The sequence below is a fragment of the Gymnodraco acuticeps genome, unplaced genomic scaffold (genome assembly GCF_902827175.1).
Source record: "Gymnodraco acuticeps unplaced genomic scaffold, fGymAcu1.1, whole genome shotgun sequence".
Lineage (NCBI taxonomy): Eukaryota > Metazoa > Chordata > Actinopteri > Perciformes > Bathydraconidae > Gymnodraco > Gymnodraco acuticeps.
Window position 1 is genome coordinate 4,579,849 of NW_022992351.1, and position 19,961 is coordinate 4,599,809.

A 19,961-nucleotide genomic window follows, 5' to 3' on the forward strand; every position below is an offset into this window, starting at 1 on the left:
GACGTTCTGATGACTGCTGATCATATTTCTCTTTGACACGAGCTCTCCTCTGGGTGTTTCAGGTGTGAACACCATGGCAAACTACGAGCAGGTCCTGCATCTCATCCGTTACAAGAACTGGCACACAGAGGCTCTCTTTGACAGGAAATTCAAACTGGTCTGCTCTGAACTCAACGGCCGCTACATCAGCAACGACTTCAAGGTTGAGGTACGACTGAACATGCGTTAGCTACGTCACAAAACAGTGACGCATTCACAAAGAGGAGTGCAAGCAGAAGTGATGGAAAATTACTAAGCACATTCAAGTACTCTAATTAAGTACAATTTTGACAGAGTCACACTTAACTGTTTCCATTTCCTACTGTTTGGAGGCAGATATTGTGTCAGTTAATTTTTCTTCAACAGTTTAAGTATTGAGCAGATAAATGCATCAATTATAATTCAGTGTAATCATGTTTAGATGATTCTGAAATGGGCCATTGTGCACAATGAGTGCTTTTACTTTTTCTACTTCAAGTATAACTTGATGTAATACGTTGTAAATGCAGGACTTTGACTTGTAACGGACTATTTTACATTATAGTAAAGCTACTTATACATACAAGTTGAATGAATACTAAATACTTCTTCCACCTCATGCACCGCTAATGTTCCAAAAAGCATTAATTTGGCTCGAGCTACATCTCAAATGGAGATTTGTCGGCAACTTTTTGTGAAAGATTGTGTTTGTATTCTTTCTAGGTTAATGTAATCCACACAGCTAATCCTGTGGAGCAGGCCAACAACGCCATGGTGCAGCCCAACTTCATCAACCCTGTGCATCACGCCTCTCTGGATCTGTCCGGGCACAACCTGGTCAACGCTCACCAGGCCTCAGGTACTGCAACATGGGAAACGTTAGGGTTCAGAATACAATACAGAACATTTCTGCCTTTGTCCTTTGCATTATACAAACAACACTGTTTCCACCGTTTTATTTACCTCTCCTAATGCATCCATTTTGTTGAAATGATCCTCCCTTTCAAGAAGACAAAAACTAATTAATTTCCGTTTCAGTGCCACTTAACAAATTCTGCTGCAACATGTAGAAATCCTTTACATCTTGACTGAAAACAACAACATCTTGTTAAATAATAGTTGAACTTGATCACTATTGCTGACTGAACCGTCACCTTATAACAGCATTCCACTCATACGTTTAAATGAATAACAAACGTAATAATCAACTAGTAATCTTTTCTCTTTGTTGTTGCTGTAGGAAACACACTTGGCCTCTGGTGTAACAAGCTTTGCTCACGGATGGATTACAATCTATTAACCAGAAATAGGGCACGTAGGAAAACACTGGTTATTTGCCTTTTTTTTTATGGCACAAGTTAAGGGATTACACTTGAGTGCTGTCTGTGACATCTGCACACGCGGTGGTCTGAGCACAACCTTGTATTTCCCGGCTAATCCTCTGGGCTGTCAGGATCACTAAGCCTGCCACACAGAGAGGCCCCGTCCTGCCAATATGGGGTAAAGTGGAGAAGGTTGGAGGGAGGGAGAAAAAAAGCGTTTTAATGAAAGACGCACACCTAGAGCTGCCGAAAGCATTCATCCGCAGTTTAGTAAGAAGCCGTTAACATCAGGGCTGACTCACTGGGAAACTGAAGCCCTTAAAACACTCCTCAGAGACGTGACTCCACACATTGAGCTGTAAGAGGGTTTTCATGTGCAAATAAAAATGATCTAACCTTTTTATTCTGTGTGTTTGCTTCATCACAGTCGTTCCCAGCGCAGCCACCATTGTCATCGTGGTGTGCGTTAGCTTCCTGGTGTTTATGATCATCCTGGGTGTGTTCCGCGTCCGAGCCGCACACCAGGGCACCATGAGGGACCAGGAGAGCGGCAAGGAGAACGAGATGGACTGGGACGACTCAGCCCTCACCATCACCGTCAACCCCATGGAGGTACAAATACATTCTGTTAAGAAAAATATCACTCGTCACCGGCTTGGTCTTCAATATCAGGATACATGTATTTATTATCCTTAGTAGTCACACAGAGCTGCGTTGGACAAATAGTTCCCCGAATAGTGTCCTTGACATGCTTATATACAAGAGAGTGTTACAGTCACAATGCAGAATGCAGAATACCAGTTCAAAGCCGTATTCAATGTTTAGTTCAGATTAGCTAAGACCTGCGTAAGCAATAAACATGACAGTCATGTGCCTATCTCCATAGAGGCTGAATCATCATGTTAATCGTTGTCACATAACTATCACACTCTTCTAGGTGATCATACATCCTGTTACGTACACAGCTACGTAGGGCTTTTATTATCATGTGCTACTCTGATATTGGAAGAGTACATTCAGTATTTTCCAAACACATTAAAACAAATCTGGTAATTAGCCTGAACAAAGGAGAAGAGAATTTCACTTCTCAACAAAATGTGGTCGGGTTACAGCTTTCTACCTGCTAATGCTCGGGCTGATGCTGTGACTGTGGCCTAGTTTCATCTGAGCTTTTGTGATTGGCAGCCCTGTGGGCATGGGGGAAGAGACTTTGTCGAAGATATTTATGGAGCATTATCTCGCTAATAAAAGTTGCAGTAGTACGTGCTTTGGTTATTAAGAAATAGACTTTGAGGCACAATGTAATGGATAGAATGATGACACATTGTCATTTAGATTCGTTCCCTCTAACCCACGCTTTCACTTTGCATTTTTGTCTGGTTCTTTATTCTGAGAAGATGAAGGCTCCGTTTACAGCTTGAAGCCGTTGAAAACAGAATGCAGTATCGCCAACTATTTTCCAAAAATAGTCGTGGTACTCTTTGACTACTGTCTTCTAATCTAGAGAAATGCGTCTGCAGTATTTACAGCTGCTTTAGGGAAATTGAACTGTCAGCCTGAATCACATCACTGGTTGCAGTAGAACAGAGCATCACATCCCTGTTTAGTGAGCCTCGCACATTTGTACAAGTGAGCCCCAAATTAAACTCTGCTGTGGGGAATCTAGCCTTTTTCAACTTCAGTAAATGATGAGAAAAATCCAAAGGTATCTTACACAGTGTTCAGTGAGAACCAGAAATGCTGAATGTAGCATAATAAATGTTCTTTCTTTTGTCCTAAGCATCACAAAGCAGTCGGGTTGAGATCAAATGCATATGTTTTATTATTGATATTTATGTGCCTTTCTTAGACGGCTAGTTGTAGTATACAGTTATCAGTTAATACAAGAAAACAAGTTATGGTTATGGAAAAAAAATGAAAAAACTGTTTAAAAATAATGATGGTATTACATCAGGTCAACGTGAATGCACTTGGGGAAAAGGCGGGACACCCTGACATGTTTGATGGATTGTGTTTTTAGCACTGTCAGAAAAAAATGATAGCCTTTAGACTGCCTGGGATAATTTCACTTCAAATCAAGAGAGGGAAGAGGGTTTTAATAAGAGGGTTTTCATATTTTATTAAAATAAAAAAGAATTGCCTCAATTACTTTCTAAGAACTGCATATTCGACACATTTACAGCAGGATGTGTTACTAAGTCAGTTGGTACTGGTGTAAATGTGTGAATCTACATCCAGGCAGGCAGCGGTTTTGATCTATAAATATATCTATTCTCGTGTCTCTTCACTAACAACCCCATCCTCTTCCTCTGTCTTCAACACAGACTTACGAGGACCAGCACAGCAGCGAGGAGGAGGAGGAAGAGGAGGAGGAGAGCGAGGACGGAGAGGAGGAAGATGACATCACGAGTGCTGAGTCAGAGAGCAGCGAAGACGAGGAGGGGGCAGAGCCGGAGGACCAGCAGGCGGCCAGCAGACAGCAGCAGCTGGAGTGGGACGACTCCACCCTCACCTACTAAACACACACACACACACACATACACACACACACACACACATATAACACTAAACACAAGCTCACACACACATCACCGACTCACACTCACTCACATCCACACACACACCCCCCCCTACAAGGAGCCATGATGTGAAAAAAGAAAAGCTAAAGAAAAATTCCCTTCTGCATATATATGGTCAAGGCTTTCCTGTTGTTATCTTAGTGGTGGTACTCAGTGTAGTGTAGTCATCACGGATTGCTGATTTTTACTGTTTATTTTTGTATTTATTATATTTTAATTCCCAGGAAAGCTTGGCCAACATTTGTTCTGAACTGTGTGAGGAAGCCAACCCTGCACTTTTTTTATTTTCTCTCAGACGTAAAGCGATCATATGGAGACTTTTTTCCCCCCTAATGTATATTCTTTGCATAATGCTTTTAGATTTGTTCGCCGCTAATCTCACGTATAAGCTTGACCTGAGTTCTCTTGACTTGTAGTCCGCAGCGAAACAAAACAATGCTTTCAACGAGCAGACCGCATTTTCTTTTCTTTTTTTAAATTCTTTTAGTGCATGAGCATATTTGAGAAGTCATATGTGTAGAGAAATACATTGCTTTTTAAAGATTTTGTAAATATAAAGAAATCATGTAATTAGTCGATGTGTTAGTGAAGGCCTACTCAATGGGGTCCAATATCTAAAATGACGCAGTTCGTAATGTAGAATATTTGTGTCACACAGGCTGTAGCATGTCGCTAAATTTCCGCGAAAGCTGTTCCATCATGCTTGTATAAAAATGTCTGCTTCTTGATGAGAAACCCAGGACTGTTGAGCGGAGGTTTCCATGACAAAGTGGTGGCCATTTTGTCTTTTTTTGCAAAGAGAAAAATCATTTATTTCTGTTTCTGGTAGGCAGGACTGGTGGATGGTTTTAGCTTCATACATTGCCCTGCTTTGCTTGCACAGGTAGCAATGCTCTACTCCGGGCGTCAGTGTATTTCATTCCCAAAAGATCTCACTGTTGTACAGAAGGGATTTTGTTTTTGTTCAGAGTAATAATACTTGGAGAAAAGCTAATGTACAAATGGACATGTAGTGTAAAACGGTACAAACACAAGGCCAGCAGGTACTGTGGGCGGTTTTAAATATGGGTACAAACATTTCTCTGCCAGTGTATTTGGGCTCAGCTGCTATAAAAGCTGTGTCTGTAACCCTGTCCTGCTGCACTGACAGAAGTAGGGAGGAAATACACCTTTAAACTCCTGAAAGAGCAGAGACTGAGCTTTAGTGCAGCTTGGATGTGTGGTGCAGTCACTGGCTTTTATTTGGAGGGGAGAAATTAAATGAAAGTACATTTCAGGAAGTTGCAATTTTATTTTTCACGTCTCTTCACGGCTTCTTAACCTGATATAATAAACCGGTTTCCTATAGCAAAAACTGTACAGTCTTTATCTTAGGACTTACACCTGAACTGCATAAACTACAAAAGGAAAACATTTAAAAATTGATCTTCTTGTTTGAATCTTAAAAGGAATTATTTTGGTCGTAGACCACCAGATTTTATCGTACATGAAACTGTACTGTAGAGTTGTTTACAGATATTTGTTTACATTTGGTAAACTTGTTTTCCTTCTGGTATTAGTATAAAGCTTATACAATTGATTGGGAAAATATGTCCAACCTGTATCTCCTCTCAGACACTGTTGTCCATCACTGTTGTATACATCTTTCACACAACCAGATACAAATATTCACTCACGCTTAGTGTTTGTTTTCCAAGTTAAAATGTTAACCTTTCCCAAACCTGCATTAACTAAAGCGGAACAAATTTGGGAGCTTCAAGTGAATGGAACGTGGCATTATCCGCCTGAAATATGTTTGTGATTTGAGTCTCGTATTTTGCATGCAAATCTATTTTTGGAAGCCACAATTGAACTCATTCAAGGCTCTTTTTCTTAAAGACGGTTTCCCGGCTTCTGTTGAGGGTTTGAGTCACAGTTATTTTTCTTAAGCTGAAATAATTTATAATTTTAAAAGGTCTGTGTTGGAAATGTAGTAACAGTCTCCCCTCCACGATGACTTGGACTTTAGATAAAAAGGTGGCCAGGTCAGAGCCGGCTGAGATGGGAGTGCCTTTTTCCGATCATAGCGCAATTAGCAGGTCTAACAAAAGAAACACTCATCCGTGCTCTTTTTATTTGTGGCCATTTTTGTTTTTTATTTGTATTTGTTTAATGCTAGATTTCTTACAGAGCTGGGGATTATATTTTGTTTCCGTTTGTTGTAACAATAGTCCACTGCTAGGTTTATTAAAGTGAAAAAATGTTTTACATAGATGTCATGTGTCCATGTTGTGTAGAGGAAGTAGATCCATATTGTATCTTCTATAGAAATTGTACTAAATCATTGACGGAGTCCACCTTTAAAAAGATGTACAGTACATTATGAAATTGCTTTGGCAGCATACATGAGTATACTGTAAACTGGTCTATTTGCGTATAGTGGAAGGTCATTTTGAACAGTGTCCTATTGCCTGAGTGGTTGGGAAATGATTTTGAGGGCAGCATGAAATTCACAAGAACCAGAGTATAAGCCGGTCTCAATTCTCTGTCTCATTTCGTCAAACACTTAATGTCCACATTTCATCTACAATTCTAAAGTACAATACCATGGGTCACTGATATGTGCACACTGACACACGGTGATGCCACCATGTCCAGTTTTCTGGGTTTAACGCTTTCCGATCAGCCCTCGCGTTAAGTGTAACTTGGTTGACTTGAATGTCACTGCCTAACAAACTGAAATGCAGCCATACTGTAATAACACTCAGATTTAAGGGGAATTTACTTTGCATGAACCACAAGTTTGTGTACGTTGTGCGACAAGAGACACACTACTGATTATCAGATTGTCTGTTTCACACGTCCACAACACTCCAGATATATATTTTTTTCTTTTCTTTTAAAAATGTGCTCAAAATGAAAGGTGACAATGTTTTCAGAACGGTTGAATGCTTCCTTTGTGCTTGTTGGAGCTGCTCTCACTTTTCTACACGTTGAAAGGCAAATTGTAGTGAAGTTGATGCTTGCTCGTGAACAAAAATAAAGGATGATGAGATGGGGTATAACTTCTGTCTGTACTCGTTTTTCTTCTATCATCAAACTTTAAAGGTCACATTTAAGCAAAATCCACTTTTTCATGTCTTTAAACATAAACATGTGTCAACAGATACGGAAAGTTTCAGGAAAAAATATTCTCTTTTTTTGTACCTGATCCATCTATATAAAAACCTTTCTGAAATGAGCTGATCAGATTAGCCAATAAACGACCAAGGTAACACCCGCCCATTTTATCGCCTGAATCTCCTCCTAGACCAAACACTTCACAGAGGGTTGTGAGGGGTGGCAGCTTGTTACCATCTAAAGCTACAGATACAGAATCAGCACTTTTAGAACAGGGCTGAGGGGTTTATGGCATGCTAAAACACTTCAGATATTTTATTTGTGTATATATATATATATATATGTGTATGTGTATATATATATATATATATAGTTGAAAAAGAGTCTAATAGGGGACCTTTAAGTCTGTTATTCTCACTGCTGCTGGTACACACCCTGCCTGAGCTGAAGTGTTTAAATCTACAGCATTAGCGTCCTCTGGTGGTGGAAATTAATATATCTTCCTTGGCTCTTTGCTACACACTTTCTCCAAGTCTGAAAGTCAGACCCGTTTTTCCTGCTGACATCAGACAAACAAACATAACCTCTTGGTGGAGGTAATGAAAACAATTCAACAAACACTTTTTTTTTCTTCGTGCTCACATTCAAACACACGTCTTCAAAGCTGAATATCAACCATGTTTGATGCTGTAAACATTTAAATAGATTCAACCTGTCAAACTTAAAATACAATGCAACATTAAAGTTGATTCCTGCAAACATATTACAACACTTGTCGATTGAAGCACACTTTATCATTTTTGATAAACAATGAATACATAGAGGGTGGACAAGATAATAGAAACTCCTGACACCAAATACATATCCAGAAGCTTTCAAAGTGTACTCCTGGATGTGAAATGTGTGAACATATCCTATTCTTTTTAGATTTTTAAGATTGTCCTGTGAATATATGAGGTGAACATCTACTCTATTCAGCCCCTTGGTATTGGTATTTACATCTGAATCACTCATGTTTAGTGATTGAACAGTTGTTTTTATTTCCTTCTGGTTAGCCTTTCTTGTTTCTAACTCTTGGGTCTCTATTGTTTTAAGAGGACAACAAATACAACAGTTCAGGCTTCATCTGGTACTCTAAATGTAAATGTTACTGGCTGTTCCTCACAGACTGTTAATCAGACTGAATCACTCATGGGTTGGATGTTGAAACCATCACAAGGTCCACGACAATGTTTCACAGATGGCGACTAATCCATCCGGGGTATTCCAATCACAGTGCAGGCCAAAGTCTCATCTGATCATATTTGTTCAGTCCAGATTGGTGCTCATTTCACTGAGTTATGTATCACAAGACTGTGTTTGCACTGGATGGATGCAGTTTCAATGCAGGCTTATAGTAAGTATATTTTTGCTGAGACACAAAGATTAAAATCTGAAGTAGTGACTGCTGTGTTTACTAATCATTCTGACAGGTTTTCATCTATTTCTGTCAGAGAGCAGTTACTCATTAAAGCCATCAGCCTTTGTTATTATCATATCTTGCATGTGTTGTCTATTATTTAGTATTTTAACAATTATAAACCCTTTGTGATTCAGGTACTGACTTGTGAAGGTGATTGTCAGATGTTTTGGTAGAAAAGTGTTATAGTTACTTTGTTGTTTTGTCCAAATCCCTGTAAACAGCACAGTTTAGTTGAAATAAAATGACATATTGAATAATTGCAGCACTTGTGCAGGAAATCAACAATCTTAAAAACAACAATGTTCAGATTTTAAGGACGGATAGACTCAGCATTAGTGTAAGAAATACAACACAAATCACAGCCGAGTTTTTCTCTTCAACTGCCTTGACTATCCTTTACATTCATACAATCAAAATCACACTCTCGTACCTCAAATACATTTTTACACCCCTCCAAAAAAATAAAAGACATCTAAAAACGTTAAGGTGTATAAAACAACACTGGTTAAAAGTGTTAGCTTCTACAGCAACACCTAGAAGTGCACTGATTGTTTGCAGGATCAACGATCAATTGGCACTTTTCGTTGTTAATTTTTAACTCAGTGACTTTGTTTTTAACTAACATTTGGTAAAATTACTATGCCTTGGTTTTCACACCAGAGCTAGCTAAAGCCATTATTTTGTCTTCAGAGCCTGAAAGAGAAGACAAAACAAGGTTATAGATATAGGAATGTTCATCAATAAACTTCCACGATTGACCATTTTAAGGATTGGGTTATATTAATGAAATCACACATTTATTCTCACCTAAGTTTGCCGTCACTTTTTCAAACTGGCTTAGAATAGCTGTAGCGTTCTCAGTGAGAAAAGTCTCATCATCTGCAGTGAGCTGTAAAGAAACGGACACAAAAGAAAAATGCATTTTGGTCAGTGCTCCTTCTGAAGTGAGGTGTAGGGGTGTTGTAGCAACTAGTGTGACAGTCTAGTGATGGATACAAGACTAAAATAGGTTATGTGGACTCATGAGCACAAGCCTCTGAGTCACCCGTGAACCTGTGGAAAAACATCACATCTCTGCTGGGAGCGTTTCCTCACCTTCTCTCCAAGTTTTCTCAAGGCTGTGAGGATTTCCATTTTCTGCTGCGTGTGCACATCCCGCGACAGTTTCCCCACCATCACATCTCGATCCATCTGCACAGAATACCACACACTAGTACCACCATTTTCAGGCCAAGCAACAGCAATCAAACACTAAGGAGTGTTCGAGCAGTTGAAATAAACATAAACTATTGTGCATTACACAAACAATGCAAACCTCTGCTAGTCGGGTTCTCAGCTGTCCTGGCTGCTTCTTAGCAAAGAGCCGGATCACCTCTGGGGTTTTGAAAGCTTGGCTGATGGCAGCCTGGGTTGCCTGATGAACACAGAAACATTTTTGAAACTGTAAGGCTTCACAAATGTTTAACATATTGTTGAAACTGAAATATTTTATAAGCTACTTTCTATAAATGTTGACGTCTTTAAGTGTTTCTTAATACACACTAGTTGCACAGAATCTATTGGTTGTTCATACCAGCTGCATTCCACTGAGCTCATCCACAAGTGTCATGTCTCCTGTCATGATCTTCTTCAGGGAGTCATTAAATTCACTCAACTGTTCCAGGGTTTCTTTTTTTGTCTCCTCATACTCTTCTTCATCCAGTTCTTCTCTGGAATTAAAACAAGGACCAGAGATATTGGGGAAATGTGTAGAGGTACTTTCTGACATAGAATAGATCAATATTAGACAAATATAGGAGTCACATTTGGTAAACCCGTAACAGCTTATAGTGAGTTTGAATCATCATCAATTTCACCTGCATTCCTCCAGATCCTGAAGCTGCTGCATCAGTCTGTCAAGTTGCTCCTCCATATTTTGCCTCAACTTTCCAGTTTCTGATTTCCCTCGAGAAGCCATGCTTGGTTAAAAAAAAAAAACCTTGATGTTACCTATAGAGAATGCAAACAAAGAATAAAGCAGTCAACACGTGTACAACTTCATTTTGTATTATTAACACAGTATATAGCATATCTATGTTCCCAAGCTCAATATCATTTTACATACTCTCGACAACATATTACCTAACCTAGATCAAAGGTCTGATGTTATTCTCCTCAATACACCCTAAAATGTGCAGACAAGACAGTTTCTTGATTGTTTGTATCCCCACCATGGTCGAACAGATTTTTACAATTGAAGTTGCATTTGAAACATCTAAACCCCCCCATTTTTAGACAAAAGGAACTGCGAAGATAATTCTCTTACTATTTATACTGAAAACACACTTGCTCTATGTACTTAGGGACAGATCCTTTAAGTCCACCTAGCATTCTATAAATATGTAATCAGAATGACGTTGTTGGGTGTCAGCATTTAAACAAAATTGTTCAACATTTAGCGAGACATTAACTATATTGTCAAACTGTGGATGAGTGTAATTGATGGAATATCAGACCTTGCTATATAACACTCAACGTTGTTTACTTATCTGAATAACAAGCTAGCATGCTAAAAGAAAACATCTCACCGAAACAGTTGTAAATCAGTCCTGCGATGAGTGCACCAGCTTGACGAATAAACAACACAATTGTCTCTTGAATTTCATCGAAAAATATATTCTTGATGTTTGAGGTTTCAGAATATTTAGTGTTTAACGAGTCGCTTGGTTAGGGTGTGTTTGTGCTTGTGAACGCAGCTCGGCAGTGTGGGTACGGCTGTCTGCTTTCTGGTCGATGTGACCAATCAGATCTCTCGTTGTATCATCCATACAGGAAGCCGTCCCTACGTCACAGCAGCCCAGCTGACTGCCCTGTTTCTCCTGGTAGTATTGAATATTTACAATACTTCTCTATATGTTGTAAAAAAACACGCCTCCTTTGTTGTCTTAGCTAAGCCTTGATTTCATGAGTTGTATGCTTGAGCAGCCTGTACCAAATGGAAGGTTTACGTTGCCTATTGTATAATACTTTATAAAGCTAACGAATTAGTTGCGTTGCTAACGGCAATGCTAACCTAAGTTTACTCACCGCATTGGTTTCACTTTCAAATTATACTATAACGTTATTCACTTATAGCGAATACAGGACGTCCATTTCTTTGATTACACCTTCATAACCTTCTCTAAAATGAACGGTGTCTACCTTTTGGATAAAAAGGGGTCCGACATTTGTGGGCTTTTTAGACCAAAACAATCGAGGCACCTCAACCCATGCTCTTTGTGGGAACATAAAAACATACAGAAGTAATATTGTGCTGTTCCTAAAGTCAAATAAATATAACTTAAAATAGTATATTTAATTCACCGTTAGGTATTTTCTACAGGAGAATTTAATTTGATGTGTATCCTTCCATCTTTTGTTCTATACAAGCTGAAACCTAGCTAATTTGTATTAATATTCAATAATTGGTTGGTCTTTGACATACCTTCTGTTGTTTGTTTTTAACAAACATACATTTTTTCTATTAAACTTCATATCATTTCATTCGTCTTTTGTATATTTTCCTTAAGAGCTTGTTTACAAAATTCAAGATACAAGGCTTTATTGTCATTTGCACATTAGCTACAGTGTATATATGGCAATGAAAAACGTAGGTCACAGGGTCCTCCAACAGTGCAAAGACCAGAAAGCCAGAGGGATATTTAAAATATAGTCCTCGAAAAGCAATAAACTTGCTAACTACTGTCTGTGATTTCTTCTCCATATTGTTGTGTAAACACAGCCACAGTATGAGGCATGGACGACCAGCATTTAACCAAAGTGGTCCTGCTGGCATGTGGGTCCTTCAACCCCATCACCAACATGCACCTGAGGATGTTTGAACTGGCTCGAGACCATCTGGAGGACACAGGTGGAGTGAAATGAGAAATATACATTTTAGAGATATCAGAGGCTAATACCTCAAAATCTGAGCTAGAAACAGTGGTGGAGGAAGTATTTAGATCCTTAACTTAAGCAAACACAGCAATGTGTAAGTACTCATATATACCTCAAATACATTATGTCCTGCATTAGTGAAATTACTTAAAGTAAAAAAATACACTGTTATTAGCAGCAACATATATAGGCCTACTTAAAATGTAACACATTAAATTACTAGTGCATACAGTGTTTGTTAAGTAACTGCTAACAGCTCTGTCAAAATATGTAGTGAAATATAGTTGAATACACATTTTAAGTAGAAAATATTAAAATACTCATGTACCTCAACATTTTTCACACAAGTACATCACTTGTGTACTATATGTACTTATATTTCACCATTGCTTTACTCTGTTAAACCATCATGATATAAGGATGAACAGTAACTCTAATATTTCTCAAAATTGCAATAGGGACAAGTGCAATATTAGTTTAAGTAAAACACATATATATATTAATATATCAAATATTGTGGTGCCCTTGAAATGTTCTGTACAAATTGTATACTACAGAAAGATATTTCTTAAGTACATACTGTCCCAATAAATCATATCATAATCATTGCAAAAATAATCTTCTAATAAAATGAGGAAAGTTAGAAAAATATTTTCATGCACCAATTGCAATTGTAATATCAGCCAAAAATAATCGCAATAGGATATATTTTTAATCAATAATTAATTCACAAATGAACAGTTTACTACATCTGCTGTGCCATTTCTGTTTACCATGTGCTCACACCACTTCTTTAATGCTCCAGGTCAGTACAGGGTGGTGAAAGGCATCATCTCTCCGGTGGGTGATGCCTATAAGAAGAAGGGTTTGATTGAGGCCCGTCACCGCCTGGAGATGGCCAGATTGTCAACAGACAGCTCGGACTGGATCACAGTTGATCCCTGGGAGAGCTTGCAGCCAGAGTGGGTGGAGACAGCCAAAGTTGTTAGGTAGGTTGACAATTCTCATGTCTTGTTATTGTAAGTGCGTATGCCTGCTTCGTGTGCAGAAATCAGCCAAAAAGACACATCCTCACAGACATTTTTGATGTCCTCAACCAGAGTTTCCTTGCTTACAGTATTCTGTTTTCCTCTAATTCTTCTTTGTCAGTCACCTCAAGCCACCCATTCATCAAACCAGTAACAACGATGTAATGACTAATGATTTACAAGCAGTGCCTGTAGCAGTTTAGGATTTGATGTGATCGTTACTCTTGTTTTGAGTCATCCCTGCTGTTCATCGTTCAACCCTCCCAACTGTATTCAGATCACAAAGTTGTTCATGTTCAGTGTCACACAGGGTTTCCTTTCACTTCATGAATGCATCATGCTTGAAGCTTATCGTTACTCTTGGGTTGAAAATGACATCTTTAAATGTGCATTTATAAGTATTTCAATCAAACTTCAGACCTGTTATGTGACATTATTGCTTATTATGGCCCAATAAATGACATGTGTACATAAGCAGGAGTAGTGATTCTCACCAACTTCCAGGGTGCATGCATGAAGAAGGGAAAAAGTCTCAAGAGGGACATTTTTAGTATGCAGAACTGGCTGGATACTAACTGTAAAAATGACTCATACGTCCTGTATTTGAAACTGTTTGCAATGCGGTTAACTCCCAAACATCTTTTGATGCTATATTATTTTGTCTGGACCCACTTAGGCATTACTATAAGGAAATGCTTGAGGCAGAGCAGAATACCGATGATGTGGACACGGTCAAGTACGCCAAAAAGAGACGTATAGAGGAGAATCATTTTGGAGCTTCGTCTCATCAAAAGAAAGGTAGGACAATTACGATTGTATAACTTAAATGTTGCTCTTTTCAACCCATGCCTTTTCCAATTCCTTATTCCAGACAAGTCTGATCCTGCCTCCCCTTTATTCATCCTTTATCCAGTAGAACTCATGGGAACAGGGAACAATGGGGTCGGGGTGTGTGTTGGGAGACACCTGATCACACCCACTACAGTTAAGACAGGCAAGACAGCCTCAGTGAATCACAGACACACAAACTGTGTTGTTATCCATTTATTCTTCACACTTGTGACGATTCTCAGATTAAGTTATAGAAACATTGCTTCCTGCCTTCTGGTGACTTTTAAAGATTGAATATATAACATGTATACTGCACTATATAATATGTAAGAATAGATTCATTAAAATCCCTTTGAATATTTCCAGAAGAAGCAGGAAATCTTCTTTCCAGGAAGTCTAGACTTTGCTTGTGGGTTTTCCCCTCGACATTCTGTGTAGCTATATTCTTGTCAGGGTAGGAACAGTAACCTTTTTCAGTTGAAACAATGCTGTACAGTGAAAAAATAAATAAATATGAATATATATGATTAATCTGGAAGAGAGGTAATTGAAAACGGGCAACTGTGCCAATAACCTCCATCATAACTAAACAAAAATATGATATAAGGCTGACAACATCAGAAATATCGCTTGTTAAATCTTCTTTAGGTAAAGCTGCCTTTATAAACACATGTTTTCCAAGCTTCAATTCCATTTTAATATGCTGTTGTGTTGGATTATACAATTTTTATGGTATCTTTTAATTAGTTTTTTGTCAATGCAATCTTCCAATCCCTAAGAATCTTTGTACAACCAACAAACAAGTAAGTAATTAATATAAATGTTTTTTTCTCTGTTCATGCACAGACGGCCTTCAGCTGATGTTTCTGTGTGGGGCCGATGTTCTGGAGTCCTTCGGAGTCCCCAACCTGTGGAAGCGGGAGGATATCGATGAAATTGTCGGCCGCTACGGTATGGTTTGCATCACCCGCAGCGGCAGTGACCCCCACAAGTTCATCCACCAGTCAGACAAGCTGTGGCAGTATCGCCAGAACATCCACGTGGTCCGCGAGTGGGTGACCAATGAGATCTCAGCCACTCAGGTGCGGCGGTCGCTGCGTCGAGGTCGGAGTGTCAGGTACCTGCTGCCTGACGGCGTGGTTCACTACATACAAGAACATGCGCTGTACAGCGCTGAGAGCGAGCAGAGAAATGCAGGCGTAGTACTGGCACCTATTCAGAAGAACACAGAAGTCTCCTAAAGCTGAGGACGTTTACTGTTGCAAAACACAGAGAAGATAGCTCTCTACACCAAGTGCTGTATGTTTACTGTGAATCAAAATTAGATAAGCAATACAGGCAATTTTATTTAACTTCCAACAGTGCCTACTACACAGAACAGTAATTTTGACTATTAGGCGTTTTGTTTTTATAAGTGTGCATAGACAGAACAGGGTGAAGTGACTGAAGTAAATTACTCACAAACAGAATAACTGAACAGTTGGCTGGGAGGTCATCTAAATGTCAATGCTGTTGTTGAAAATAGATCCAGTTCGTGGTTATTGAATTAGGGATTCACCATTTTGTGTGAAGTAGTCAGCATACAGTGAATCACAGACACACAAACTGTGTTGTTATCCATTTATTCTTTACACTTGTGACAATTCTCAGGTTAAGTTATAGAAACATTGCTTCCTGCCTTCTGGTGACTTTTAAAGATTGAATATATAACATTTATACTGCACTATATAATATGTAAGAATAGATTCATTAAAATCCCTTTGAATATTTCCAGAAGAAGCAGGAAATCTTCTTTCCAGGAAGTCTAGACTTTGTGGGTTTTTCCCTCGACATTCTGTGTAGCTGTATTCTTGTCAGGGTAGGAACAGTAACCTTTTTCAGTTGAAACAACGCTGTACAGTGAAAATAAACATATATATGATTAATCTGGAAGAGAGGTCATTGAAAACAGGCAACTGTGCCAATGACCTCCAATAGTATTATGAAGTATGATTAAGAACAAGTTAATTTTAAAAGTTTAACTTGCTTTATCTCAATGCTTCAGTATACTCTCTGAACCTGTCACATGTTTTGTACCTAGAGCAGGATTTGGTTTATGCACTCCTTCATGCTTTAAACATGTTTATGTTTCAGTGCTCCCAGTTTGAAAGTAAATGTGTGATTTGTATTGACTTGAAATGAAGTAAACAACTCTTTCGGTTTTCAGACTTGGAGGCTATTTGTTACCATCAGGAATCACAATGCTATACTCACACAGATAGACATCTAACTTCCTCATATAAGGAAGTGCAAAAACAACACCTTCTTTGTTTGATTAAAATCACGTGTCTTAACTTATCTTTCAGGTAATCATCAATTGATAGAAGATAATAGCTGAAATAACAAATGTGGCAAGTTAAAACTCATTGCTTTCCTTAGTATTGAAGTTGTTTCCCTCTTATTATTCGATCAATGGTATTAGATTGCATCAAAACTGAATACAGTACAAATGTGAAGTAACTGTTAAACGGTTTAAACTACGGTTTTTTCTCATTACATTACAAGGTCACGTTTTTTTTTACATATTAAACAACTCATGTCTGCTTCAGTTGCCTATGACAGAATGTATGCACAAGTAGAGTAATGTGTGGGAAAAAACCTTGACAAGGTTTATCTGCATCACATCAGAGCGACGGATTGCTGCTTAGTTGAAATCACAAGGAAGAAGAACTAGCTTAATGTTTGGACAAGTTCCATGTGGTTTATTCTCTTTCCCACTAAAGGTATGGCGAATCCTTTCACAACCACAGCATAATGATTGTTAGTGTTATTATATTATCATTTCCCCATTGCATAAATAGGTGTGCCATCCTAACAAAGGTCATCGTCATAAGAAAACTGCAGGTGCACAAATTAAATATGACTCGTCTTACGCACTTATTGCTAACCTCAACAAAAAGTGTACAAATTTGTAAAGTATTTTAATATTGGGCTTACCTATATCCGTAGGATTGATTTTGTATTCTGTTTTTTATGGATAACATTTTTACCCAAAAAAAGTGATTTGTTAAAGGACACAAAAATACCACACTTAAAGGATCATAAATAATCCAACTTTCTTATAAATATTTAAGCAATCTTGAAGATTTTCATTGAAATAAAGGTCTGTTAAGGCACTATCTATCTCCAAAGGACGAAACACAATGTTGATTGAGCCTATAGCCCACTGATGAAAGTATCGCAATATTATTTGCAGTATTGTAACTAGTTGTCTATTGCGACATCCCCAGAAAAATGTCAAAGAAAATTCAATTTTTCTCCATTGTTTACACACAACAAGCAGGATATGTGCATAATTCTAAAAATTAAGACAAATAGTCTAACATTTAAATCAATCAGAGCAGGAATCTTAAGCAATAAAGGTCAATATATTTGTTCTTGTGTTTGTTTGCATCTGTGTGAAATGAATCTGTGACACTTGACACAAATAATGAAAGGTTTGTTATTCAGTGATCTTTGTGGTGGGACCAGTCTGACATGTTGTCACTGATGAGAGCACCTCCCTCAGCCTCAAACCGTGGACAGTGAATAGGATGAAGGCACACCTACCTTAAAACCTCCAGGTCTCTCACCAAACAGCATGTTCTCAGTCTCTCTTCAGGACTCTTCATCAGCTCAGCAGATTGAAGATCACATTTAACTTGCACGCACAGGTCTCAGGAGGGAAAGAAAGTCATCAAAATGCCAGCCCTCTGTGATACATGGGACATCATGAGCAATGTCAATTTGGAGGGCTACATGACTGCACTGGGTAAGTCCTTTAGGAGTGATTTAATCCAACAATGTTCTCAGATATTAAATATTTGTTAAATTGATGCAAATTGATATGCTAATCTGGTTAAACGTTTCTTAATCCAAAAAGAAAGCATTATACAAAGGCGGATTCCTTCTTTTTAATGTGCTTTCGTTTTGTGTTTTCTGCCTGTAATGTTTTTTTTGTTTATCCTGCTGCTGCCTATCTTGACCAGGTTTCTCTTGAAAAAAGAGTCATTAGAATTCAAATTGGACTCTTCTGGTTAAGTAATTGTTATATAAATGTAAACGCTAAATAGGGCACAAAGGGAAATACTTTGCCGCATTAAGCAATGTAAATCTTTACACAACAGCGAAATGTATGGTATGCATATTTTATCTTCTTAGATTTTTTCTCTGTTTACTTTACTCAACCCTTCCAGGTATCAGCCCTTGCTTACGAAAGATTGCTCTGACGGTGAAGGTGAAGAAGGTGATCGAGCAGCAGGGGGACCAGTACACCATCAAAACTACCAGCAAGGTCAAAAACTACACCATCGCCTTCAGAGTGGGTCAGGAGTTTGAGGAGTTCACCAAGGGATTGGACAACAGACGTGTCAAGGTGAAGATAAATGTCTGATGATTTGTTTGTTCAAAGTGAAAACATTATTTTTGCAAGAGAGAGAGAGAGGTATGACACGCAAACAAAGGGCCTAAGGCAGGAGCATGGTAAATGGTGGTTATATGGCATGCGCTGTAACCACTTGGCTCAGAACATTTTGTATGGGCTGCTAAACCTGTTCCTTGTTGTGATTTAAACTCTCTTTTTCTTTTCCATCTGTGCAGTCACTGGTGACATGGGAGGGGAATAAACTGGTGTGTGAACAGATTGGAGAGAAGAAGAACCGGGGTTGGGCTCACTGGATTGAAGAGGACAAGCTACATCTGGTAAGAAGAGTGCACGTAGACACAAGAGGCATTAACATTGTATTTTCATCACTAGTCAAGTTTCAGAATTTGGACAAGAATTTAAAACCTTGATTGTTTTTAAGTTTATATTTCTGTTAAGGAAATGTAAATGATCACACATTAAATAAAACAATTATTGAGTTACATTTTGGACATGAAACTTCAGAAAACGTTTCATACTTAAGTGTCTTAATGTTAGTTTTCAACTAAGGAACTTTAATGGTGATATTTATTAGTTAAGTTTTGAAGCCTATTAATCCATAGTTTGTTCCCTTAACATCATATTAAATGTATATGTATGTGACCCTCAGGAGCTGTACTGTGAAGGAGAAGTCTGCAAGCAAATTTTTAAGAAGAATGCGAACGAGTGAAGAGGAATGAAAGTTGTTTTTCTGGATGAGAGGTGTGTTAGATACACAAATCAAGTCTTTTTTCGGAAATGTAACTTCAAAGCTCAGTTCTGGTGATAATGTCCTTCCTGTCAGGGTATTGATTTACACCACTAGATGGCATCAGTGCATTTTTTGTCAGTCACCAATGTCCAAACTGGTCTGTAGGTAAATGATGCTCAGCCTAATGAAGTAAAGAGAAATGACTGTGCATCATGCCTGATTTTGTCTCCTTTAAGCTACCTTAGAGACTCAATGCAGGCTCTGTGCGGTGCAAACTTGTTGTTTCCTTCAAATCTTTATTGTCTAATTAGACACATTTGAAATACTACATTTTCTTTGCATTGGCTTGTGCTGGCCATATGACATTTGGTTGAGCTAATTCTAAAAATCTAAATCCTTCTCTCTTGTAGATACATTTATGTACAATTTAAGTGAGGTGTAGGATATGAATACAGTTTTGTATAATTTTGTATAATAAAGTGGATTTTTGAAATCTGAAGTGGCATATTTTCTTATTCAACATTGTTTTAGTCATCCTATCCTTGGAAAAATAAAAAATAAACCTATCTTCCTGA

The 19,961-nt window shown here is 38.3% G+C and overlaps 4 protein-coding genes across 12 annotated transcripts in view; 3 read left to right on the forward strand and 1 right to left on the reverse strand.

Annotated features, from left to right (window-relative positions):
- The window catches only part of clstn1 (calsyntenin 1), a 38,678-nt gene extending 31,715 nt beyond the window's left edge, over nucleotides 1-6,963 (forward strand). For all 5 annotated transcript variants that reach the window (XM_034209211.1, XM_034209212.1, XM_034209214.1 and 2 more), the window contains 4 exons: nucleotides 63-208; nucleotides 742-877; nucleotides 1,768-1,952; nucleotides 3,665-6,963. In XM_034209211.1, coding sequence (XP_034065102.1) covers nucleotides 63-208; nucleotides 742-877; nucleotides 1,768-1,952; nucleotides 3,665-3,859 — 662 coding nt within the window. In that variant the 3' untranslated portion in view covers nucleotides 3,860-6,963. The remainder of the gene's footprint in view (nucleotides 1-62; nucleotides 209-741; nucleotides 878-1,767; nucleotides 1,953-3,664) is intronic.
- A 735-nt stretch (nucleotides 6,964-7,698) lies between these two features.
- Nucleotides 7,699-11,283, reverse strand: lzic (leucine zipper and CTNNBIP1 domain containing). 2 transcript variants are annotated; one of them, XM_034209220.1, is made up of 7 exons: nucleotides 11,048-11,283; nucleotides 10,337-10,469; nucleotides 10,054-10,189; nucleotides 9,796-9,894; nucleotides 9,576-9,671; nucleotides 9,288-9,369; nucleotides 7,699-9,173 (listed from the first exon to the last, which is right to left on the reverse strand). In XM_034209220.1, the coding sequence occupies exons 2-7, from the start codon at nucleotides 10,435-10,437 to the stop codon at nucleotides 9,118-9,120; spliced, it is 570 nt and encodes a 189-aa protein (XP_034065111.1). In that variant the 5' UTR covers nucleotides 10,438-10,469; nucleotides 11,048-11,283; the 3' UTR covers nucleotides 7,699-9,117. The 2 variants fall into 2 exon arrangements, with proteins under 2 accessions (XP_034065111.1, XP_034065112.1); XM_034209221.1 differs by having other exon boundaries at nucleotides 10,337-10,438; nucleotides 11,048-11,250.
- Nucleotides 11,237-17,861, forward strand: LOC117541909 (nicotinamide/nicotinic acid mononucleotide adenylyltransferase 1-like). Of its 4 annotated transcripts, none has more exons than XM_034209218.1 (6): nucleotides 11,237-11,341; nucleotides 12,241-12,369; nucleotides 13,201-13,384; nucleotides 14,100-14,221; nucleotides 15,101-15,371; nucleotides 17,744-17,861. In XM_034209218.1, exons 2-6 carry the CDS (start codon nucleotides 12,255-12,257, stop codon nucleotides 17,781-17,783), a joined length of 732 nt encoding a protein of 243 aa, XP_034065109.1. In that variant the 5' UTR covers nucleotides 11,237-11,341; nucleotides 12,241-12,254; the 3' UTR covers nucleotides 17,784-17,861. The 4 variants fall into 4 exon arrangements, with proteins under 4 accessions (XP_034065109.1, XP_034065110.1, XP_034065107.1 ...); XM_034209219.1 differs by lacking the exon at nucleotides 17,744-17,861 and adding an exon at nucleotides 16,600-17,732; XM_034209216.1 differs by lacking the exon at nucleotides 17,744-17,861 and having other exon boundaries at nucleotides 15,101-16,459.
- On the forward strand, nucleotides 17,815-19,885 carry rbp7a (retinol binding protein 7a, cellular). The gene is made up of 4 exons (XM_034209223.1): nucleotides 17,815-18,044; nucleotides 18,469-18,647; nucleotides 18,872-18,973; nucleotides 19,306-19,885. Exons 1-4 carry the CDS (start codon nucleotides 17,975-17,977, stop codon nucleotides 19,363-19,365), a joined length of 411 nt encoding a protein of 136 aa, XP_034065114.1. The 5' UTR covers nucleotides 17,815-17,974; the 3' UTR covers nucleotides 19,366-19,885.
- Nucleotides 19,886-19,961: the final 76 nt, after the last annotated feature.

Coding starts and splice junctions, on each gene's coding strand:
- lzic (XM_034209220.1), bottom strand. CDS start 10,437: ATGGCTTCTCGAGGGAAATCAGAAACTGGAAAGTTGAGGCAAAATATG. Junction 9,895..10,053: donor AGCTCAGTGGAATGCAGCTG/GTATGAACAACC, acceptor TGTGTTCATCAG/GCAACCCAGGCTGCCATCAG. Junction 9,672..9,795: donor TGAGAACCCGACTAGCAGAG/GTTTGCATTGTT, acceptor TATTCTGTGCAG/ATGGATCGAGATGTGATGGT.
- LOC117541909 (XM_034209216.1), top strand. CDS start 12,255: ATGGACGACCAGCATTTAACCAAAGTGGTCCTGCTGGCATGTGGGTCC. Junction 13,385..14,099: donor GAGACAGCCAAAGTTGTTAG/GTAGGTTGACAA, acceptor GGACCCACTTAG/GCATTACTATAAGGAAATGC. Junction 14,222..15,100: donor TTCGTCTCATCAAAAGAAAG/GTAGGACAATTA, acceptor GTTCATGCACAG/ACGGCCTTCAGCTGATGTTT.
- rbp7a (XM_034209223.1), top strand. CDS start 17,975: ATGCCAGCCCTCTGTGATACATGGGACATCATGAGCAATGTCAATTTG. Junction 18,045..18,468: donor GGGCTACATGACTGCACTGG/GTAAGTCCTTTA, acceptor CAACCCTTCCAG/GTATCAGCCCTTGCTTACGA. Junction 18,974..19,305: donor AAGAGGACAAGCTACATCTG/GTAAGAAGAGTG, acceptor TGTGACCCTCAG/GAGCTGTACTGTGAAGGAGA.